This window comes from Aptenodytes patagonicus, chromosome 17, assembly GCF_965638725.1.
Source record: "Aptenodytes patagonicus chromosome 17, bAptPat1.pri.cur, whole genome shotgun sequence".
Classification (NCBI taxonomy): Eukaryota; Metazoa; Chordata; class Aves; order Sphenisciformes; family Spheniscidae; genus Aptenodytes; species Aptenodytes patagonicus.
In genome coordinates, this window is record NC_134965.1 from 776,359 (window position 1) to 801,290 (window position 24,932).

Genomic DNA, 24,932 nt, shown 5'->3' on the forward strand with positions numbered 1-24,932 from the left:
GGTCGAGGGAGGGGATTCTGCCCCTCTACTCTGCTCTGGTGAGACCCCACCTGGAGCACTGCCTCCAGCTCTGGAGCCCTCAGCACAAGAAGGACACGGGCCTGTTGGAGCAGGTCCAGAGGAGGGCCACGAAAATGATCAGGGGGATGGAACACCTCTGCTATGGAGAAAGGCTGAGAGAGTTGGGGTTGTTCAGCCTGGAGAGGAGGCGGCTTCGGGGAGACCTTACTGCAGCCTTTCAGTACTTAAAGGGGGCTTATAAAAAAGATGGCGGCAAACTTTTTAGCAGGGCCTGTTGTGACAGGACAAGGGGGAATGGCTTTAAACTAAAGGGGGGTAGATTTAGATTAGATATAAGGAAGAAATGTTTTATGCTGAGGGTGGTGAAGCCCTGGCCCAGGTTGCCCAGAGAGGTGGTGGATGCCCCATCCCTGGAAACATTCCAGGTCAGGTTGGACGGGGCTCTGAGCAACCTGATCTAGTGGAAGATGTCCCTGCCCACGGCAGGGGGGTTGGACTAGATGACCTTTAGAGGTCCCTTCCAACCCAAACTATTCTATGATTCTATGATTCTAAACTTAAGCTAATCTCTTTCACTTGCAGAAAAGAAACGTGCGCCTTTACTCTTTTTCCTTTTTTACTGACTTGTCAAAAAGGAAGTCAACATTTACTCAGAAGGAATGGAGAAGTGTGCACCTTTCTGCTTAATCCAGGAAAGTATACCAGCAGATATTTCCTCTTGGCTCAATCTGGTCCCAGTTTCTCCTTTTCTGGCCACACCCAGGTCAGACCCAGTTAATTTTTGCCCTGGTGCAGGTGCTATAAAGGACTGTCTTGTTTCCCAGTCCTACCAGCTCTGCAGAGATGGCAGGTAAGATCAGTGCTTTTTAATTTTATATCTCTATTTGACTGTTTTAATATTTCTGGCGTGGGTATTGGTTCATTCCACAGATGAGCCCAAGGAGATGAGGAGACAGAGTAGAGCCTTAGGAGCTGGTGGTCCTCCATACTTCTCCCCCCATATGTGAAATAATACATTTATTTTGAGAAGCGAGAAAAGACAGCTTTTCTGCCTCATGTAGCAATACCCTGCAAGATTGCAAGGAATAAGCAGCCTTCAATCCCTGTGAAGATGGTTGAAGAATTTCCACAGATTGTAAATGTAAGATAACCTGCCCCATTGTGAGAAGTTCATTATTTCTTCCAAATTTTGTCTGTCTTTCCTGTTCTAAAAAATTAAAATGTTGACTAAGCTACTTAAAAAATATCTAATTGCAAGCTTTTGGTTAAAGATCTCCTTTCAGGGAAGGCAATCTGCCATTGAGAGGTGAGACCAAATGATACACGTTTCTAGTGTTAATGTGAAAAAGGAATAGAAATAAATTTCAGGGAGCACAAAGATGACTAATAAAGGGGGTCAAAGGCTGGAGGACCAGTGCTAGACATAGCAGCTTGGTTTGCTCAGTAACAAGACTGAGAGGGGGCAGAGACGGACATGTGGGGTCTAACCTCCTCTACACCAGTCACCCGAGAAGGACGCTCCCAACGGCAGGACACCAAGACACCACGCTCTTCCATCACACCTTCCCAATAGTCTCCATCCCTGAAGCCTGGACTGTACTTGGCTGCCTCCTCCTTGGCAATTAATTACTCAGCCCAGTTTACTGAACGTCCCACACCACAGGGATGTCCCTGTGTCCTGCCGACACCTACAGCTACAGCCCTCACAAGCCAGAGTCCCACCTATAGACCTGATCAGAGGGGTGCTGTATTTTATTCCTAGATCCTGAAAGAAATATTCAAACCAAACCTTTCAATCTCTCCCGATGCTTCAGTGAAGCTCTGCCCATTCAGAATATTTATGTTGCATTTCTCTCTAGGCATAAAATCAAGAATTACTCTCTTAGGATCCATCATCACTCTCTGCTTAGTCGGAGCATTGGGGTCCTCATTAAATAGTAAGTTTCTGTTTCTCATTCTGCTCCTACTGTGCTTGAAAGGTTGTGAGTCAAAACTCAGTCTGAGTTCCTAATTAGATAAAACTCCAATATAAAATTGAAATATCCTGTAGATTGACCCACTAACAGTGAAGTCAATGCGTAAGAAACTTGAATTGTCTATTTAACCAACAGGTCTTCCAAGCACATGATCATTTTATGACAGGGAACCTGGGTCACAGATCATATATTTGGCTTCTTCCGTGTATGTCCCTTCTTACAGGGAAGAATAATTTCAAAAAGAAGGGTGAAAAATAACTCCCTAAAAGCCTCCCAAAGCCATCAGAGCCAATTCTGTGAAACGGATAATAAACCACTGCTTTACAGTCACTTCTTGTCCTGTGACTTTCAGGACCTCAGCAATGGGGTGAAGCAGATGAGCAAGAGGAGCACAGATAAAGGTGTCCAGGTGGCACTAAACACACAGTGGGAACTGCGTGTAAAGCGAATCAGTGCACCTCGGCACCCAGCGATGGGGTGGGATGTGTAGCTCCTGGTGTACATTACAAAGTATCCTCAATTTCTGCTTTTTCTTCTTTTTTTAGTAGAGGACTCAGAGGTGCTATCAGACTCATCTCTTCTGAGCACCATTAGAGAAGCTAGGCTGCTGGTAGACACAGCATATTTACAGGCCCGAAAAAGGTGAGTCATTTTTGCATGAGGGCTCCAACATTATAAGAAAATGAGAGAAAATATATGTGTGTTTCTTCTGTTTTTCAATGCATATTTATTATGGAGACACCTCTGTTCAAGGGCTCTCCCTGTCGTAGTTGGAGAGAATCTTTCGCTCAGTTTGGCTGGATTCTAGTGTCCCGTCCCCAGGGCCACCCTTCGTCACCCACAGCTACTGCCTCCTCACCTACACTGCCATGGGCACCTCTCAGTAGCCCGTAGTGGTCACGCTGAACACGTGTTGAGTCCTCTCCTAGCTGCTGAAGTTCTGCCCCTCTCCGGAAGGACCACAGTCATGAGATAGTTGTGCAGATGACCATCCTGTCACAAATAAGTTTCAGTGGAAGTCAAAACCCAGGTATGCCTCCGTGTATTGTTCCAAAAGGCTGGTTCCAGGCAGCAGGGTGCTCTGGGGAGGAATGTCTTTCCACCCACCCTGCGGAAGGTTTTTCGTTATGCAAGAAAGAGCCATGGGACCAGGAAGAGAAGCAACAGGACCAAGGCTGTCTCTCTGGTCACAGGACGTATCTCATGACATACTAAATGTAAAATTTTATCCAGTCACTGAATAACTCAGTTTCCCCCGATCTAGCTTTTAACATGGTATAACAAAATTTATTGTGACAAGGACGTAATGCAAACTTGAAATAGGGAATCACAGTGATTTATTTGCCAAAATCTGTCTGAGATAATGTGCAAAGCTGATGAGCAGCCAGCTTGCCCTAGGTGAGCAGCCAGCTTGCCCTAGGTGAGCAGAGCCTGCCTGGGACCCAGCAGCGCTGTCACGTTTAAGTACACCCAGCCTAGCATGACAGAGGAGGTCTGATTTCAGAGAAGGCACTTCATGGGACTCTTTTATGTTCAGCTTAAAGAGACAACTAGAGGAAAAGGTTGCCAACCCAATGGATTTCCTGAAGCACTTAAAGGACCCAGTAGGAAGAACCAGATCTGCAGTCCGTGCTGCCGAATACTTGGAAATTACTTTGCAACTTCTCAAAATAAAGCTGCATCACTCCAGGAAATGGAGATGCAATGTTACAGGTAATGTGGTTTAGACCAAAATGTCTTACAAACAGCTAAGAGCAGAAAATCTACCACAGCAGGAGTGCCAGAGAGCAGCTCTGCCATGATCCAAATAACTGGTGGTAAAACCCTTCCCCACAATAGCCCCAGGTGAATAGACTTTAAGCATGCTCAGATGCAGACCAAACCACCCGGTGTTTTAATCACCATCTTTGGCAGTGCCTGTCTCATATCTTTGATGATAAAAACAGCCTAACAATGTGTGATAAACCTGGGACAAAACGTGCTGAATCCCAGGAGACTCTGACTGCTGAGAACAGAAGCCCATCTTCCACTTCTGGTCCTCACACCCACCTGCCCAGGTTGTACCACTCTGCATGCTCATAATTTTGTTCCCAGTCTAGGGCAAAACATTGCTGGTGATGATGCTCCCCATGTTCCCCTGGAAAGTTGTTTGATGCCAACCCAGTTTCCCTAGCCCAGAGGTGAGAGCTGATCCACAAAAGGGTTTAGGCACCAAATTAACAATTCAAGTCCAGATGTTATGTATCTACAGCTCTGACTCAGCTGACTCAAACGTTGACCTAGAATACCGAGAAGCTAAAATAAAACATAAGTAAGAGCAGATGTTATTTTGCGTGGTTTCTCTTGCAGACCTACTAGACAGAAAACAGAAGGAGGTGATTTCCAAAGAAACTGGCTGTGACTATCAGATTCGTTCCATTAAATGCCCAAAGCATGACATTTACCGGACCATTACTGGGGAGTGCAACAACAGGTAGGATCTGCATGTGGACAAGGAGAGTCTCAAGTCTGTACTTTGACCCAGGATAGATGGCTCAAGGTCATTTGTTTAAGTACCTTTCAACAGGGCAAGAAGAGTGAAATGCTCATTGTAGTGGCGTCTATAACAAGTGTTTCATTTTTACCTATGCCCGGCAGGAAAAAGATGTCATTTATTGAAAATTTCAGATTTGAGCTCATTGCCCTCCATGTGCTGCTTTGGATGAAGGAAGGGACTTATTGGGGTGGGGGGAGGTGAAAAGTTGAGGAAAGCAGATTTTGGGGCTGTAACAGCCAGCCCCTCACTCAGCTTGAGGCTCCAGGAAATCACCCCTCCACTCTTCTGTAGCATGGATAACACTGATTTCCCCAGGCTGGTTCATATGAAAATATTCAGCTATCAACATACCTGTGTGGCTACCGTTGTGATGCGTAAGGATAGGCAGTAAATAAGACTTTAATTCTTGGCTCTTCTAGCTTCATGTATTGTGTATCCTTAATCTGATAAAATGAGTTCTTCAGCTTTTTGCACATAGCTTCCCTCCTGGTTCAAACCTGGGATCATACATTTATTTGTTTCCTTGTTAGCTTTTTTTTTTTTGACCAGAAGATGGCAAAATTCCTAGCCTAATACTTGGAAGTCAAAATTCGCTGTCCTGTTCTGCCATAGATTTGCTGCCTGGTGTGCTAACTCCAGCCCCCAAGTTTGAGTGGGACTTGCATCTAATGCGCATCTGGCGTGAAACAGATGTGCCAGATGTGAAGACCTAGCACAACTCTGCATCACACGTGCAGGGAGCTCACACTCAACGGTGCTAGTGTTACAGTCAGTCTGTACCTTTACTCACAGACCCCAGAGCCTTCAGCTCCCCAAGGACAGCAGTGTCCATGCTGACTTTTAGGCTCAGGGTAGGGTTGTCCTTGGGCTTGCTAATCTAGTGGGCTGCCAGTGAGACAATGAGGCACTCGGAAGTGAGGGGACTCTGTGATATGTTGACATTTTTCCAAGGGTCTTGCTCAGCTTGAGACACACACCATGAGGTAGCACTTGAATATTTTGCAAAAAGTCTGCCTGCAAGGACAGTAATAGCAATCAAAACAAGAGCTGTGGTGGTACTGGGTTCTTAATATTTGATGGAATTGCTTCAGCTATGGTGTGGCAATTGTTCTAGGGCACGCTCTTATTTCACAGCACACTGTTGTAAATTCTGGGTATACCTCTCCTTTTTCAGTGTAGGCAGGTATTACCCAGGTTTTGTGGTTTGAAGAGCTTAAACACAGAAAGTTGCTGTGCACCAGCTGATATTCAGTAACTGGTTTCCCCAAAATAACCTGTGTTTCTGTGTCCTTAGGGCCACAAATCATTGGCTCAATCAGCATTATTGTTCTTCTGACCAAGAGTTGCTGAGTTTACCGATTCAAATTCTTCTGAGCAGTATGAGGCAATATAACAAGTGGCCAAATCTGCAGATTGCAGCTTGAGAGGTTCTGTGTTGGACATGGGGAAAAAATTCCTGAAGGGGCAGCCTTGGCACAGGTCGCTGCAGGGGTGGAGGATCTTCATCCTTGGAAGCTTCCAGCCCTCAGCTGGACAAAGGCATGGCAACCCCGATCATTGACAATGCCCCTACTGTGAGACTGATTTTGTGTGGAGCAGCAGTGGAGACAGAGGTGCTACAGAGATTTAAATGCCAAATAAAATTAATATAATGGCATGAGGAATCTTTTCTTAATGTCAAAAAAGTTCATTTTTCTCTGCAGTAATAACCTTGGTATTATTTACTTCTCAGTGTTTTCTGGCTATCACCTCTGTTACCAGAGTAATCAGACATGGATTAAAGGGCTGCAAAACAGTCTCTACAAGCCTGTTCACTTCTGAAATAATACCGATGTTTGCTTCTCTTCTTGTGACGCTCCAGAAGGCATTCTCATCTGGGGTCCTCGAACCGCGCGTTTGTTCGCTGGCTCCCAGCAGCGTATGAAGATGGAGTGTCTGTTCCCAGAGGAGCAAGCGAAGGAAAGCTGTACAACGGATTTCCACTCCCACTGGTGAGAACTGTTGTTATACCTGTTCAGATAACAGTAGTGGACACTGCCCTCACTGCATCCATCAGAGATGAAACAGTGGCAACATCTAGAGTGTAAATTGCTTGATCCTTTCCTCTGATCTCAGGTGCTAATTTGAGGCTTGTTTTCGACAACTGAGCTATGTCTTGGGGTGATATGTTTTGTTGGAGACAGACTTGAGCAAAAAGGTTGTGAATACTTCACTACGCAAAGCATGGACAACATAACATTTCCAGAAGTGTGCATCCCAAGGTTTGATGCAGACAGCACCACAGTGTGCTCAGATACACCAGGATGTTTACACAAACCCTAAGGCTTGGGTGTTCCTCAGCCATCTTCTTGACTTTCTGGATGTGTGCATGTACATTAGTTTCAGCCGTAAAAGGCTTTCCATGAAGCTGGGCTTGGCTGAACAACTGTGGAGTCAAGAGGGTGCTACTTATCACATCTGTTTTGATAGAGCTGGGGCATGGCATAGGTCTGTTTAATGCCATAATTAACTCTTATGAATGATCTCACAGCGGGTGTTACACTGAGGGGTAAATTCACCATGGTAGAGATAGTCACACGCATTTTCATTTTGATTTTCTGCAGGTTCGAAAAGTGTCAAATGAAATTGCTTACACAGCCAACGAGAACATCACTCAAGATCAAGAGCTCTCTCTTGTCTTCATGCACTGGGGCCAGTGGGTCAACCATGACATAGACTTAACCCCTGCCAGCGGTGCAGGAGTGAGCCCAGAGCTTCACTGCGAGACCGATTGCGCCTTCAAGTCCCCCTGCTTCCCGATTAAGGTACTCTGACTTTCGTTCCATCCCACACTATCTTAAGGCAGTAAAAATAAAACCACATGACTTTCTGAGGCATCACTTATGTTTGTTTGCTTTAGTTTCCCCCTGATGACCCACGAATGCTGAGTTCAAACTCCTGCATGCCGTTCATCCAGTCAGCGTCCGTGTGCAATCCCTGGACGTTTACTCGTGAGCAGATCAACGCCGTCACCTCGTTCATCGATGCCAGCACGGTGTACGGCAGTGAAGACTCTGTGGCAAAGAGTATTAGAAATCAGACAAACCAGCTGGGTTTGATGGCTGTGAACCAGAATTTTACTGATGCGGGGCTGGAATTATTGCCTTTTGAGAACAAAACAAAAAGTGTTTGTGTTCTCACCAACAAGAGCATGAACATCCCCTGTTTTAAGGCAGGTAAGGTGCATCTGTGGAGTAGTTTTCAGTGACCCATAAAGTCAAAAAGGATCATTATGGCCAGGTGTCTGATGCCTCTTTATATTTGTATGAGGCACTTCAAGACATGATTGTGTAAGGTGAAAGACAGGGGACCCTCCCCCAAATTAAAAAAGAATAATAATTGAACAAGAATTGTTTAATTAAACACAAAAATTATTTTGTTTTAATTTCCCAAAAGAGTTACAGCAAATCATCCTCCCTTTAAAAAGTCTTTTCAAAGGCAGGAGAAATTTTCAATAGAATAACCACCAGTGTTTAAAACTTCTCAGTGACTTTTTTTCCCCTCCTACCTAGAATTCACCATTCAGTTTTCAACTCAATCAATACTAACAATTGAACACTCTTAGTCAATTTATTTAACTCTCCCTGGTACCACATTCTAAATTTTTAATATTTCAAATATCCCAACCTACATCAGAATACAAGCCTAGAAGTTTGTCTGAAATTTAAACAAACTGATGACTCACAACACAGAACTTTTTAAAATGGGAAGTGATCCATCATAGGCACAACATTTTAAAAAAACAAACTATATAAATGTGAAGCTTGCGAAGTCAATCATAAGAATATAGAGTGTTCCCATTGCACGTTATTTTCTCATTCACTGCACACAAGAAGAGCTCCTTGCTGAGTGAGGAGATAGATACTCAGTGCTTCTTCCACCAGCTGTCAGAGGGTCTTCACTGCATCCCCTCCAGTTCTGTCTCAGCAGCTCTGCTGAGGGCACGTTCACAGACCTCTCAGAGGTGTTTACAGCCTGGGTGAACTGAGACAAACTTTCAAAACCAAACATTCACAGCACTGATATAAAAGAAGATTGTATCCTTGAGGTACGAAAGGAAGGCAGACATGAGATTTTTCACAAAACAAGACATTTACAGCTGCTTCATGACTATGTGCAATATAGTTTCAATTGCCCAAAGCCTCTTCTCCAATGGTTTTGGCTAAATGGTTTGGACAGAGAATGTTTTGTCTGTGCTGGAAAGAAATATCTGGCATGAGGGATGACTGCTATGAAGCTTAACCATCAGCATTACTGCCAGTAACACTGACTACCAGTTGTTACCCATCTGTCCTAACACAAATACCTGCTGCTGAAATAAAAAGCAATTTATAAAATTCCTAAAATATTTTCATTTGTAGGTGACAAACGGGTAACTGAAAACCTGGGACTTTCTGCACTGCACACTCTCTTTCTACGAGAACACAACCGCCTGGTTGCAGAGCTGAGGAAATTTAATCCTCACTGGGATGGAGAAAAGCTTTACCAAGAGAGTCGAAAGATTGTAGTTGCCATAATCCAGGTACCGATCACTGCTCGCTGTTTATCATCCGCATGCTTAGGAATGGTTTTTCCTCCAGGAAAAGGAGGAAAACCATGCTTCGCAGATCTAGTGGAGTTGTTTGTGGGAGTCGAAAACTGTGAATAAGGATGGTCCATCTGCGACAGCACGGGTATCCAGAGCTTTTTTATCCATTATTTTACCAATTTATCAATTATTTATTATATTAAATAATTTTAATATATTATGCCAAACTCAGGCCATTGCTACAGCTCTTTTTTCTGAAGATCTTAATGAACTCTGCTTCTGGACGCAGAGTCCATGTTCATGCTCTATATTTGACTTTGACAGCATTTCTGCTACAGCTGCTGACAACTTGCTTTTGTGCTTTTTCAGATAATAACATACAGGGATTACCTCCCACTTCTGCTTGCGGAGGAGACCAGCAAGTGGATCCCTTTGTACAGTGGCTACAATGGGAATGTGGATCCTACAATCTCAAATGTTTTTTCCCTGGCTTTCCGATTTGGTCATGCGTCAGTACAGCCTTTTGTATCCCGTTTGGATGACAGTTTTCAGCCTTTGGGTTCATTCTCCCATGTACCTCTTCATTTGACCTTTTGCGCTACGTGGAGAATTATAATGGAAGGTAAGAACGTGGGGCTGCCAGCAGCCCTGGTCTGGTCCTGAAGCAGACACCCAGGTGGCGGTCAGCTGGTAAGACACATAAGCCTAGACTCCAAAAACTGCTTTAGCTCCATTCATTTAACTGGCCTCACACAAATTACAGTGCCATTCAGCTTGGAAGGTGCTCATGACAAGTCTACCCAAGGGGCTGCAGGCAAATGGGTGGTCCGCTAAACGTGGGACAGCAGGGCAGTCCTGCAGAGTCGTCAGCAAACACGGCCTGACACTGGTTCTGCATTGTACCCAGGCAAAGGAGCCCTGCCAAAAATTACATGCTGTTATACTCCAACTAGTGAACGTTATCAAGCACCAGCTCCTGCAGAAGCAGCCCCATTGGAGCAGGATTTTGCATCAGAACATACAGTTCTGTAGCTTCTTTTGCACAGTTTTTCAGTGTTGTCTTCCTCAGTTCATTGCACGATAATTGCATTCATATTCTGAGCATGTCAGTAAATAACCAGAATATGTAACAGATTAAACCTCCTTCTCAGGTTGCCGTACATCTCTCAGCTCAGCGAGACCCGGCAGTGTGAGCATTGCACGTTCACTCAAATAGTGCTCATGCTCATGCTGTTCCAGGAGGCATGAGACTCATGGCGCCAAATGTCAGTCAACCAAAATTTAAGTCAATCTAAGCTATTATATACCCCTGTAATTAGTAGGCATTGCCAGCGGGTGATGCATCTAGTCTAACTGATCTAAGACAGCATACTTGCTTCCTAGTGGTGACCATCTCTCTTCATGACTCAAAAGGGAGTTATGGGATCCTGCTCTTGTACAGCTGGTATCTGCAGGCATGAATCTTTCCAAGGAAGACAAATGTCTCTTCCAAAATGAGTTATCTAACTAATTACAGAAAACATACCAAAATACACACGTGCAGCCAGGAGGTCCAGGTGGGCAACAAGTGGATTTAGGGCTGCAGAAGGGAAGGTTGAGGGATGGAGATGGGGAGGAGTGGGAAATCTAGTTACCGAAGGGAGACCTCATCTACTGGCATATGCAGGTATGTACATATGCACTAGTATATGTTGAAATGGAAATACGGAGCTAGGTGAATATCCCACACAGCCCAGAGTAGAAAAGACATCTAATGCAGCACTGTTTCAGCTGCACAAAATGGGCCATCAAAGCTGGAACTTGGTACAAAAAGTCTTTTCCTGATTTGCAATGAATGCAGGTGGCATTGACCCACTGATACGGGGCATGATGGTTGATCATGCAAAACTGATGAAACAGAATCAAGTGCTTGTTGAGGAGCTCCAGAACCACCTCTTTGAACAGACAGAGGTAATAGGTCTGGATCTAGCAGCCCTGAACATGCAACGGGGAAGAGACCATGGCCTTCCAGGTAAGGAGACACAAGTCCACATGTCCTGTGAACAATACTCTTTTTTCTTCTGCTGTTTATAGTAGTTCCATGAATGTACTAAGATTTTTCCATACCAATGGGAAGAAACAGTACCTTGATTTGAGGGCAAAGGATGGATAGACAGTGAAGCTCAGGGCAGAAAAGGTCTCTGTATTATAAAGATCTTTTTCTGAGGGATTTAAGACAAGGAGAAAAGGCTTGGAAAGCAAAGATGATAGTTGGGATAATGTAATAAAGAGGGGTAGAAACAATGGTGTATTGCAAAGAGAGAGCATGTGGAGTACAGAAGGTACAGACGCAAGCAACCAAGTTCAGCTTTCACGTGGGCTAGACAGACCATCTGTGCTTTGTTCTTTGCCCATCAATGTTTATTTTGTGTCTTCAGACAACCCAGAGCTCTGAGCAGAAGTAGCTTGCACCCACAGGTATGATTGCCCCCAGGCACTGGAGAAGAATGGGTGCCCTTGGGTTAAGCACAACCAAATGTTGCTCTTTTCTAGGACTTTGATCCTAAAAATTTTGCCTCCCAAAGCTGCAAAGACTGGTGCATTCACCCTCAGCACTAGGTAGCTCTAACCGACAGGATGCGATGAATCTGTAGTCACGTGCAAAGGCAACCCAAACTGTTAGTTTAGTGTGTGCATACAAAAAGGACTTTTGAAAACATGGTGTTTGTTGTGACTGTCTAGACAATAATGTCTTCCAGACCCTTTAATGCCGTGAGAAGCAGCAGACATTGCTCATGGGCCAAGGGGTCTGTTTAGCTCCTGAGCCCGGGCAGATGGTGGGGAGACATGGGTCCTGATCAGCTGCTCTTCTTGCTTTTGCAGGTTACAATGCCTGGAGGCGCTTCTGTGGGCTCTCCCAGCCTCAAAATGTAGATGAATTTTCTGAGGTGCTAGGCAATTCCAAACTGGCCAAGAAGTTCATGGAGTTGTATGGAACACCAGACAATATTGACCTCTGGATTGGGGCAATCGCAGAGCCCTTTGTTCCCCAGGGCAGAGTTGGACCCCTCCTGGCCTGCATCATTGGCACCCAGTTCAGAAACCTGCGTGATGGGGACAGGTAGGTAGCTTTGAGAGCAAACCTTCCCCATGGCATTTATTATGGGAAGAAATGCCTACATTTCATGCAATACACTAGTCCAGACGGTCTCCAAAAGACCACTGAGTGCTCCCGACAAGGCTCATGCCTTGATTTTAGCCCAGTTGCGAAAGGGCTCTTTTTTGCAGCCCATTCCTACAGACCCATACGGTTGAGGAGCACCAGCTCCAGGACATGGGTCATCTGCAGCCTGAGGTGACATTTGCTCTCAGGGTACAAAAGGGGAGGATTAGTCACTGCGTCCCAGCAGCCCGTTGATGCTGCATGGAAGAGGCAGGCTCTCTGCACTGGCAGATGAGTGGCAGAATCCAGACCTGGCCATGCCTGGAGACACCTCTTTCCAAAGGGGTGTGCCAGCTGCCTGATGAATCAAGGTGGACCTGAGCAGAGATTCAGCTTGGCCAGACTCCCATCTGTAACCAGCACCAAACGCCTTCAAGGAGACTATAAGCTGCTTCTGAAAATATGATTGCAGATTCTGGTGGGAGAAACCGGGAGTTTTCACTCCGCAGCAGTTACATGCACTGAGAAAAGTCTCACTGTCGACAGTGATCTGTAACAATACTCGTATCAAAAAGATACCCAAGGATTTGTTCAAGTTCAACAGTTATCCTGAGAACTTCATTGACTGCCATGAGATCGATGCGCTCGACCTCTCACCCTGGAAAGATGAGCCTGAGAGCGGCACAAAAGGTAAGCAGTTGTCTGAGGTCTGTCAAAAATAATAAATGTCCTACAAGGTCAGACTCTTGTGCACCTAAAGAAATAAAAGAATTAAGGTCATCACAGTGACTCTGCCCCCCAAAAGACCTTGACCATCCATTCAGCTCCACTCAGACACCACTGGAGGCAGACATGGTTAGCCTACTCTCCTTGCAATCCATCACCTTCCTTTAGTAGCCTGCCTCTTCCTCTTCAACTAGATGGGAAATCCCTGAAAATCCAGTCTGTTCTGCTCCTTGTGAATGTGTCCTTCTCTAAGCACCTTATTCCAGGACAACTGGAGTCTTTCTTCACAGGAAGAGTGCCCATGAAGAACTCAATCAGAATTAGCCAACCTGCTCCAAATTCTTTTTTGGCTGCTCCGAGCCCCCGTTCTCCCCCTGCCTTCCCTAACGCTTTGAAGAATTTTAAGGTATATCTGGAGTTGTTTTGAGGCTGTATGGCCTGACGCATCAGTAGTTCAATACGCATAGTCAGGGATTATGATGTGCCACATCCTGAAAGACAGTAAAACGGTGTCCTCATCTATGAGATGAGGAACTAGCTGTGTCCTCCTACGGATATATTTTTGGCGTGGGCTCTCCCTGTCGGAAATAATGTAGGGAGAACAGAGACTTGCAGAAGACAGATACGGCCTGAGCAGGTATGGACTGGACTGAATTTTTCCTTCTGGCAACCCATTTATAGATGATCACAATACCTGGGGATCACCTACTCTGTCCTTCTGCAAGGCACAGGCCACAAAGCATCTCCATGCAGTTCCTGTAATGAGTTTGATTAACTGCATTTGAGACAGACACTGCCGTTTAAGAAAGACATTTGCACTTGCTATAAAGGCTAAATTATGGTGACTTCACCTCATTCTTTAGGAACAGAGTCCAGCTGATGCTCACCTTCTCTCTAAACAATAGAGGCTTCCTGATTTCTTTTACTAACTCTCATGGTCACTAAAATTTGCTGAGCTGCTTCCTGTGGCTCTTTTATCACCAGGCTGGGAGGAAGCTGAACTGTGTTTGCATAACCCGGAGACAGTGAGATCCCAAAAAGCAACTGCTAAAAGTTTAACCTTTTCAAATGCCAAGAAATTGCCCCAAAAGCACTCGTCCAAAGGGCTGTCTGATGTTAGGTCAGCAGAAGTACCTTTTGACAAGGCTGGAAGCACCGTGGTGTCTCAGAGGTACAAGGATACAGGGATGACCTGTACTCAGTTACCCGTTCACCAGTGACTATTTTAAGCTATGGAGTCAAATAAAAATGTGGGGAGAAATATTGTGTCTCGGAAAGACTTCCTGCCTCTCAGTAGCTTTTTCTGCTTCATTGACAGTTTCTAATCCTGCTCATCAGACCGGCGCTGGAAAGTCCTACGGGTTGCGCTGAGCTGCTCTTGGGAAACTGCTGCCTATACATCATGCTCAGCTGACTGCTGCCAACTGAACCTCGGCACATGATTTCCCAGAGAGGAGCTCAAGAGTATGTCTACTGTTTTATTTGCTATACTGTGATTTTTATGTCATTTATTTGTAAAAGCTTCCAGTAATGTAAGTCTTCAGATGAAAGGGTGATGACATTTTATTGTCTGTTGCACTAAAAAGATGTTCAGAGGTGCGCAAGTCTTGGCTAGGTGCTGGATACTTTATGACTCTCTAAAGGCACAATCAAGAGAAATCTTTTACTTCCCGTCCTGAATGGGTGTCAAATCTGGAGGCTGTCATGCTTGCATTTCAAAATCAAATTCCTTATACTTTGTACCTGCTCAGAAATTAGCAAGTTCATGTAATCTTTATCAAAACTTTCCTTATCTCCTTCTTGTTTTTCAAGAGCATAAACTGTTTAGGCTGTTTCTAATTAGCAGTGAGATTTCAGTTTTTGAAGACACCGGAGAATGGCAGCTGCATCTTGAAGCCTAGAGACATCTTTTATTTAAATCCTATAGTGATCATGTGTGTGTTCGGGTGTGCTGAGCACTAATAAAATACATTGTATGCACTCATCTACATTTGGCATCAATTCTGGTATGTCAAACGTGTCCAAAACTTTCTTTGGCTATGGTTCATAGCTAAACGCATCAGCATAAAAAAGCAAACCATAAGCTGGCTGGTATGTAAACCACAAGCATTAGGGCTACAAACTAATCATCTGGCTGGCATGATCACTCCCGAGGCTGTATTCAGTCAATAAATACCAAACATGTAAAAATCATATTAAGTTTCCATCTCTCCTTGGCACAACCAGGAGGGAAGGAGGGGACTGGGATCAAGAAGGCGGCAGCCTAAGGTAGAGTCATGAGTGAAGCTTCTGGGTGGAATAGGTGCCTCTCTGATGAGGACTAATGAAGGAGATGCTTGGCAAAATCCCATGGCTACAGCATCTGCATGCGTGCTTTGCCATGGAGGGGGTGCGCTGGCAAGTCATGCCCATCTCAGCCCAGTGCCCCATGGTGCCCACCCATGGCCTGGGGTCCTGCAGGAGACCCGCGGGGCTGCCAGGGCCCAGGGTGAGTGATGGAGCATGGGGACCATGCTGATCCATGAGCCCCCAGCGTGTGGGGAGAGGGGAAAGGCTGTGGTGACCCTGGGCAGAGGAAGACGCCATCCTCTGACACATAGAAGACAGGGCAAAACCAGGCAATATTCAGAAATCAGGAGCTGCAGCTCCCAGAGTGTATTTGGACTGAAAAATATATAGGTTATGTTAAAAACCATGAAATTATCCGGGCATGGCAAAGATGTTAAGCAACACATTTCTGCTGTTTGCCTTTCGTTTCTGAGTCCCCAGGCATGTTGACCTCACACTTTCAGGATCTGCTGAACCACTGAAAGCAAAATCTTGCTTTGCTTAAAAGGAAGGCTAAGAAAAATGAGGAAACCACCAACCCTTGCAGACACATTTAAGGTCTTTAATTCCCCTCTCCCAAAGCTGCCTTGGCTTTCCCCTCTCATGGCAGAGGTACCTCCCAAGTCCACCCCACGGGAAGAGGCAGGAGACAGTGCCTTCTCCTGAGTGTGCTTCCAGGGGAACATGGCAGCCCTCAAACCCCAGGACACCCACTTCCCCAGGTGGGATGGCCATGGACTTGGGGATATTCCAAACCTTCTTGGTTTGGAATAGGAGAAGTTGATTATAAGATGTTCACAGGAAGGGTCCGGTTCTGCCTAGGGTCCAGCTGGAGACAAGTTCTCAGGGTTACGATTACAATGAAATGTCCAGCTACCCACCGTGTGTCTGTCTACGCAGGTGGCACGGTTCTCTGGAGGGAACATGGCAACCATTTCACCACCTCCATTTACAAGCTTTTCTTCCTCTGTGGATGTTTTTCCTGTCTCTGGTATGTCAGGGTTGCAATCCATGGCTGTCTCTGCTTCCAGATCTTCTTGTGGTTGCCATGCCCTCCCCTTAAGCTGCTACACACACAGCTGGAGCTGGAAGATAGGATCGCTAATGGGAAGCCCCGTTCGTCATTCCTGATATCCCCTGAAAGGCAGTGAGCATGGAGTCACGGACCTGCTCGGTGAGCTTGGGAACATCATCTGGGCCCAGGCCGACGGTGTCCACTTCTGGCAGGATCTGGATGATGCTTTTCCCTGAAATAGTGAGACAGGAGGGTTCAGAGAGGGGAGAAGGAAATATGTGAGTGGTGTAGAAGAGCAAGAAAAGATATAGCAGAGGGATCGGTACAAACGAAGGAACAAGACAGAAATGAAGGGAAATGCCCTCTTTCACACACCCACAGCTGCACAGCAACCCAGCCATGTCCCAGATGCGCACAGCAAAAACCCAAACCAGACTTTTGCCATCCACAGAGACCACAAAAAAATCTTTAATACAGAAACAGGTGAATCTCTCCCCAAATACATTCAATGCAATGTTTCATATCGAATAAGTTTTCACAGTGGAAAGACCTCAGGGTCTGTCTGGATCACGGCAAAGAGAATGAGATGTCTGTAATACAACACATCCAAACTGGCCGTGCTCTGATCTATGTATACCAAATTCAGCAGAGTCTCTCCTCCCAGAAACACGCTTTGGGATGAGAGAAATTGCACCCAGGACTCCCTGTTTGGCCAAGGTGTGTCATACTCCTCTTGGGAAGCACCTGAGCAATGGACTGGTGCAAACATGAAGAATATACTGGGGAGCTGTCATCATGCTCTTCTGCTCTGGCACCCAGTGGCCCTTGTTCTGGCCAGCAGAGATAAGACACTGCCTGCACAGACACCTACCTGAGGATCTGGGGAATGTCTGTGTTATTTTTTAACTTTCTTGCATGCCTTTACACGTGTGCTAGGAAATGAGATCCAGAAGCATTGCTAGCAGAGCCATGCAAGGGAGGCAAAACAGAAGCGTAGAGAAGAGCTTCACAAAAGAAGGGGGCATGCTCCCTGCCAGCACATCTTACATCCAAAGCTAGGCCTGGTGTCTCAGGAGTCTACTATGCTTCACTTGGTCCTACAGAAGAAGCTGAGTGATGATGGGGCTGTGCTGAAAAGGTAGGTCTGTTGGGGTATAACAGACTTCCAGCAAGCACCAGACTTCCTCCGTTCATGATAGTGTGCACACACTGGACACAGAGTTGAGCTTTCCAGAAGCTCATCAGCATGTCCAGAGCGACTGTGGACATGGTGAGCTGTCCCGACCTGAGGATCAGCCTGCTCAACATGCAGAAGTCTTGGCCACGTGTAGCACATCTTCAGAATTAGCCCTGGCAAAACTTGCAGGCGGGAAAAGTGGGGAGGTACAGGAAGAGCTAACTGTGGTTAGCTCCAGCAGTGAAGGTCCTACCTGTTTAACAACAATTTGGAAAAGGGCTTAGAGGTCAGCTAACCACGAACTCCCAGGGTGAGGTTATTATAAAGGCAAGCGTACATGCAATTGCAAATAGCCTTTCCTGAAAAGCTCAGGGAGGTTGTGGAATCTCCTTCCGTGGAGTTACTCCAAACTTGGCTGGACAAGGCACAGAGCAAACTCATCTACCTTTGGAGTTTGTCTTGCTTAAAGCGAAAGGTTCAGCTGCTCCAGAGATGCCTTCCCACTGCATTACTCTCTGATTTCCCAGAGGAGTGCTCTATCTTGGTTGCCCAACTGAGCAGGGATGTGATGGGGAGGGAGCAGGCTAGCAGAGCAGGGTTGACATCCCTGCTCATGCTCCTATTGACCCCCACGTGGGGGAATGCTTCCAGTACCAAAAGGCTTTGGTGTGTGGCCAACAGAGACAGGATAGACCCAGCAGGTGAAAGATGAGTAGAAACAGACAGTGCAGTGTTTAACATTTGCACCGACTCTCTCTTCCAGGTGTCTGCCTGCAAGGAATGACTACACACAGGTACAAACAATGGGAGGAATGAGAATCTCAGATGCAAATCCTCCCCTTAGGAAAGAGCAGGGATGGCCTGGGGGAGGGTGGGAAGTGGCAGAAGCCCATTTTGGGGTGGGCGTCAGGGAAGAAAGTGGAGGAACAGGGTGGGTTACTTTTCTCTGTTGGAATTCAAAAGATTTTTTTCTGCATTTTCCTTCCAAAGCCCATGACTTATATCTTTTTTTCCCCATAAAATTTTATCAGTGACCAGCAGAAATCTTTGTCACCATAAATGGATGAAACATGGAAAGAACAGTGTAACTGGGAGGAGCAGGCTCTCAGCATGACTTTTGCTGAGAGCTCCATGTTTGCTTTTGGTCCCCCACTCTCCATGCACCCAGATCCAAGGACAGCGTGGTGGGGCCAGGGGCAGCACCTGCCCCAGGACTCTGCTGCTTCTCTGGGTTCCCCCATATGGGTATTGGACAAGCTGTGAGAACGGTCTCGACTGTGCTTTTGCCAAGAAAGATTGGACCAGGTGATCCTTGAGGTCCCTTCCAACCTGGTATTCAATGATTCTATGATTTAAATCCAAGGGGAGAGGCAAAAGTGATGCCTGAAATCCCCCATTCCCTCCCCTCCCGAGAAGACAGAAACTGCCTTTGTCCGGCTGCTACCTCCACATCGCACATGGTCCTCTGCCCACCCACCTCATGGCTCTCCCCAAGGACTGAGCTTGCACCAACACCCAGCCCGCTCCCTGCACCAAGTCATCCTCACCTGGTGTAAATCTCTTCTCCTTCTGGTTGTAGAAGTTGTGGTAGGAAGAGATCACTACAGGAATAACGGGGACCTGGAGAGAAGGGAGTCTACAGTGAATCTACAAATTTCCCCATTCCTCCCCAAAACGGAACTGGTGTTCTTAGGTGAATCTTGCACCTTGCTGATAATTATCCCAGTCAGCTTCATAGTAGGCACTCAGAGGGATATTTAGATCATTTAACTGTATCACCCAATGTCCTCGCTGTTGGTTTTTGCACCTTCATCTCTGTATTTAGGCCAACAATGCATGGATTGCCAAATTAGTATGTACAGAGGCCTGTTCAGCAGAAACTCCCCCCCCCCGGCAGGTCCAGGGCTCTTGTCAAGGTCCCCCCACTTTTTTCCCAGCTGAGTCATGAAGGTTTTTCACCTGTCCCAGAAACAGCCCCCTCCTGTGCCATCTGCAAGCTCCTGCTGGGTTCTTGGATACATGCTTGATCCAAAGGGAAGCCAGGGGCCAGAAGCCACATAGCCCTGGTTGCTGGTGAACCATGGTAGGCAAACCGCACCCCAAGGGGCAGGAGAAAGGTGGCTCTCACCTGGGCTTTCACAGCCAGCTGGAAGGCCCCACGTTTGAAGGGCAACATGGAGCCACCACGATTGCGAGTTCCTTCTGGGAAGATCAAGACCCGGAGCTGCAGGAGAGAGAACACATTGAGATAGAGGGACCTCCAATTACTATTCTAAACCACTGCACCAGTGTACTCCCCTGGGACTGATCTGTCTGCTCCTGACCATGCAAAGACATCTATTTCCTCCACTTCAAGCACTTTATGGACACACAACACACTGAACCCGCTAGAGATGCTCTTACTCTGTTCTGCCCGGTGCCCAGCCCAGAGACAAAGATCCCTTTCCAGCCACATCAAGGTTCATGTTTTCCAGTGTCTCCTCACCAAAGAGTCCTGCCCACTCACATTTTCTTTGTGCAGGGAGTGTGCCACCTCTGTCAAGGTAGTGATAGACTCGTCCCTCTTCTTGCGGTCAATGAAAATGAGTCCTGAAAGCCAGCATGCTAGGCCAAAAGTGCCCATGTACAGGATTTCCTTCTTTGCAATGGGCACACAGCGATTTGGTAGTATCTCCATCATCACTGGAAGGGGACAACAAGGACAGAACAAGTTGTCATCTGCACTGGGGCTTCCTCCAGATTCTGGGCTACAGCCCTCTGCCCTGGGAGGTGCCATGCCTGCAGCGCTTATCCAGCTTCATAGGATCAGAAACATGTTGGGAAAGGGATTCTGGGGGTCTCCAGACCAACCACCCACTTAGAAGAGGACTATTGCTGACACTGAATGACAGCAGCTATGACACGGCTGTGGTCAACTGACACTCTCATCCCCATTCTCTTGGAAAGGATGAAGCTGATTTAGCTTGAAAATACCTATTGGGCTCTAATACCCTGAAGAACAGCCCTGGCTTGGGGCTAGCTCGTAACGGACTATGTAGCAGCCACTCCTGCCCCTCTGCCTGTGGTACTTGGGATTTTGTACTGCCCTCCCCTACAGACAACTGGGGCCAGGACCAGGAGGCAGGATCACCACATACCAATAATGTCAAGGGAGGTCTGGTGATTCAACACGAGGACAAAAGGTTTCTTAGTCCTGAGGTTCTCCTTGCCCTTCACCACTATCTTGAGCCCAAAGATGTATTTGAGTGGTAGGAACGACATGCGCAAAAACCTGGAAAAGGGGAGCAGACATAAACCAAAGAGACACTGAAACTGGGTAAAGGAACCAAATACCATTCTTCCAAACCAGCCCATCTCACAGACTGCTCCTGCAGAGTAGCCTGTTTCTCTGCACTCCTAGATTTGACCCATGACTTGGAGAACAGCAACCAGTACGTCTCTTCAGCTCATCACTTCATTAGAGAAGACAAATACACCTGGTAGGTTTTCTTCAAGCCAGGTTAGACCAATGGCCAAGGAACTTCAGCTGTGGATCAGCCAAATACTAGATAATGCCCAAATTCATAGTACACCTGTTTGTACTCTACTTCCCTGCCCACCTTGCTGAATCGTGAACACAGGCTGCCATAAACATGCCATGCACCTAACTCCGCTATAGCCCACGCTGTGGAAAGAGAGATGATTTTGCCTCTGGGTGACATTAGACTGCAATTCTGGTAGCCATATTTTAACAGATACTGGAAAAATAAAGAAAAGAATAAAAGTCAAGCACAAAAGTCAAGAACTGAAGAAAATTTCTTAAAGTGAACGGCTGATGCCTAATTAAGAGATACGAACTCCCACTGCAGCATGCAACAATGAAGTAGTAAATCCTGCCTCTGCAGCACTTCAGGAGGCTACAAGCACTATGCTGCCGTATAGCAGAGTCAGCTTCTAGCCCCCACTCAACCCACAGCCCAAGTTACCAATGCCCACCGCTGCTAACCACATGTGTACACCCAGCTGCGCAGCCTCCGGCTAAGTCCAGCAGCTCGTTGCAGAGGCAGTAACAGATGGAGAGAGGGGATGGGCAGCACGGGGACGGGCTCAGAGACTGCCAGACCTGGGGGCACCGGGCTGTAATTGCAGTGATGGGGACACCAGTGACAATGCAGGCGCCAGCACTGCGCCGTGTTAATGTCTGCTCGTGCCGGCTCAGGTGGGCACTGGGTCAGAATAAAGTTGAGAAAGAAAGAGCACCTGCAGAGGCTTTCTCAACACAGCTTAGAAGGGGAATGACCAACCACATGGAGGAGGGAAATACGGCTCGGAAGGCCAGATAGGAGAGGTTTACTAAAAAAATCAAGTTCCTTTACCTGTGCATTACATCCAGTTTGTTGGCATTACCTAGTCTGTCAAATTTATGTCACCTTTTACATCCTTTCCTTCCATCATTCATTATTCTTTCTATCAACTCAAATACAATACTGTAACCCACATTCCTTCTCTGAATTACAGGGCCTGGCAACTCTCCACACCAATATACAACAAGGAATTCCCCCCCTCTGCAGCGCAACTCCCAGGACCCTCCAAAACAGTACGAGTTGACTCTATCCATGCCCAGAGCAGAAAGAAGCCACAGACAACTTACTTACTTAATGTTTGCCACATTACGTCCACGAGGAATACTGATGATAATAACCAGAATGCTTAGGGTGAAGAGCCACAACTTATAGAAGGTCATCTTGCAGAAATATCTGAATGCAGGATTCACCTGGTAAAGGACTAGAAACGTGATGAACAGAAAAGTAACTGGGTAGTGAAGGAGCAAATGCTCCATCCTTCCAGCCCAGAGTTAACCAGAGGAGCGTTGCACAGAGCAGTAAATGAGTCACGAGCACCCGATGTTGTGGAGCAGAGTTCAGATTCCCTTGATCAGCTACATGTGGGTGGCACAAGGCTGGAACGAGATTCGGGAGCGATGCTTCAGAAAGGCTGTGGTCGCTGCTCAGAGCTAAACTAACCGTGGAAAGCCGGTTTAGCAAGGGATCTCCAGCAGCACTGTGTGTAAGAGCTGGCTGGCAAGCAGGGGCAAACACGCAATAGCAAGGCTGCCTATGTGCAGGAGGCGTGTGTGGCTCTGGGCTGGTAAAGCAATGACTGCTTGGAGAGACAGCCCCCCTTCAGGGGGGCTCTGTGCATAGGAACCCTGAGAACTTTTAAGAAAATCTTTAATGGGAGGGAGTGGGATGTGTCGGACAGCAGAGACAGCAGGCTGTCTCACTTTCTGTGCAAGCATTGAACTTCACCAAGAAGTGAGCTGGCTGCAAGATGCCCAGGAAATCAGAAACTAGTATTATGGAGGAGAGAAAGAGAAAAACAGTGATCCTAGCAGCCAGCTCCTGCCCCATACATCTAGGCAATAGAGGGACCAAGCTGAGCAACTGGACATTCCTCAAGAAGAGTGGGAAAAGTGGAAAAAGTGCCACATGTCTAGACAAAAAGATAAACAAAGCAAGAGCAGCTACTCCTGATGTTTTCATGGCCAGAGGCAGGCACATGTTTAGACAGCATCTGCATACGCAAGAAGTAAATCAGGAAGTATAACCCGGGAGAGCTCCAGCTGCATTTCACCTCCTAAAACCATTGCATGAAAAAGACCTTTGCAACTAGTACAATGACTAGGTTGAAAAACAAAAGCTTCATGTTTCATCATCTGCACAACAGGCCTTGCTCAAGCAGCTCTCACTTAAGAGGAGTAACAATATTAAATTCCAGCTGCAGATTTTCAAAAGGGAATAGTCCCAGGACCCATAAAACCACATTGATTGTTACCTGCAACCTAAAGAACAAGATCAAATCCCTGACAACAGTAAAATGGACAAGGTTCAGCAATATTTCATGAAGAAACTGAGGAAAGGTGTGATAATAAAGAAAGGCATTGGTTGTGCTCCCTGCTCCCTTGGCTTAGCCAGGGACCCATCTTCTCCTGTCTTTCGTGGGAAAACTGGAGAGAAGTGACTGCTGGCCTTCCTGCTCAGCTCTCCCAAGGCTTCCCTGCAACCACAGGAGAGGCAGCCAAAGCAAAGAGCTTCGTCCACAGCCTCCTCACTGTCCCTGCACCAGCACATGAAAAAGACAAGCACCTCATGTGCGCACATTGGACCCAGGCACTGTGACCCCTCTGTACTGGAGCTGCAGAGACTACCTCCCCTTTGAATTCAGTTCATAGAGACTAGCCATGGCTGCTTTGTGCTTATCCAAGGTCTGATCCAGCAAACAGTTACTTTCCTCATGCTTATTAACCTTCTTAATATCTCAGCAGTATCAATTATGGCCTTTCACAGTTGGGCAGAAGCTGATTTGACACACAACTGGTTCATCCTGATCTACCAGGAGAGAGGTTGCTAAAATCTAATGCCAGTGAAAGGCATTTTGAATGGCTGTCCTGCAAGGACAGCCGTAGCTTTCAAATCAAGCCTGCTGTCGTCAGGCTCCTAATGGGAGAGGAACATCTTACACAACTCTGCACATGAAAACTCGCCCAGAATGTCTAGGGACAGGGAAGCGTGCAAATAGGAACTCATCACAAATCACTGAAGAGCTTTATTTTTAAGTCACTGACAGTAATTTACAAATACTTTCATCAAGGCCGTAAGGAAATAATGTTCCTGCAGTATACAGTGTACTACCAAACAGGTACTAAGCTGTGGCAAGTTGATGACTTACCCAAAGGAACACAGAAACCTGAAAGTACAGCTGATTACAAGAACACAAGATCCTGAACGTGAGGGAAAGACAGAAAAATGTCTCCAGCACAAATGGTGGTCTCCACGTGGTCGAAACAAAGCATAATGAGAGAAGGACCCACAAAAGCAGATCTACAAGTGTGAGGATCTGTTAGACCCCTGGTGTGGCCGGTTTATGAGAGGACTGCTTCTCCATGGCACCACCAAACTGAGGAATAACCAACATCGGCTGGGCGTCACCGAGTTGCTCCATGCAGAAAGGTGACTCCACGCACTCGGAGCACTGAGGACAGGCACGGTCTCAAGAAGACACCAGATACACAAGAGTTTGAAGCTAGGCTAATGGTTATTTGGGGCTTTCAACAGCTGGTAAGTATCTCTGATGAGTATAGGAAAAGGCAAGGACCTGAAGAGATAATAAAAATTATGCCATTCCCAACTCACCAAGGAGAGCCAGTCAGCTCAGATCTAACAAAACACTTAGGCTCCAAACCCACAGATGCTAAAATCCTCAGCTATAATTTTCTTCTGTTGCAAGGATCCCTGGCACCTAGATCCATCATGCTTCCATTTCAAAAGCAGTCAGGTCTTGCCTAACCTGTAAGGTGTTTTCAGAAACTACAGCTCTAATGAAGTTCCCAGTTTCCAGACTAAATGTATCCATGCTCAGTTGACTCCCTTTTGCCCCTGGGCCTTTGCACCCTTTTCAGAGCCTG

The 24,932-nt window shown here is 46.5% G+C and overlaps 2 protein-coding genes across 2 annotated transcripts; one reads left to right on the forward strand and one right to left on the reverse strand.

Moving 5' to 3' along the window:
- The first annotated feature begins 1,861 nt into the window (after positions 1-1,861).
- LOC143168456 (myeloperoxidase-like) lies at positions 1,862-14,339 on the forward strand. Its single transcript, XM_076354897.1, has 13 exons — positions 1,862-1,958; positions 2,543-2,639; positions 3,535-3,710; positions 4,347-4,470; positions 6,395-6,524; positions 7,137-7,337; positions 7,433-7,748; positions 8,934-9,094; positions 9,470-9,722; positions 10,941-11,111; positions 11,963-12,200; positions 12,715-12,932; positions 14,287-14,339. The coding sequence occupies exons 1-13, from the start codon at positions 1,862-1,864 to the stop codon at positions 14,337-14,339; spliced, it is 2,235 nt and encodes a 744-aa protein (XP_076211012.1).
- Positions 14,340-15,837: 1,498 nt separating this feature from the next.
- On the reverse strand, positions 15,838-22,517 carry LOC143168305 (1-acyl-sn-glycerol-3-phosphate acyltransferase alpha-like). Its single transcript, XM_076354616.1, has 6 exons — positions 22,123-22,517; positions 20,626-20,759; positions 19,995-20,170; positions 19,617-19,712; positions 19,036-19,108; positions 15,838-16,543 (listed from the first exon to the last, which is right to left on the reverse strand). Exons 1-6 carry the CDS (start codon positions 22,305-22,307, stop codon positions 16,398-16,400), a joined length of 810 nt encoding a protein of 269 aa, XP_076210731.1. The 5' UTR covers positions 22,308-22,517; the 3' UTR covers positions 15,838-16,397.
- Between the last annotated feature and the right edge of the window lie 2,415 nt (positions 22,518-24,932).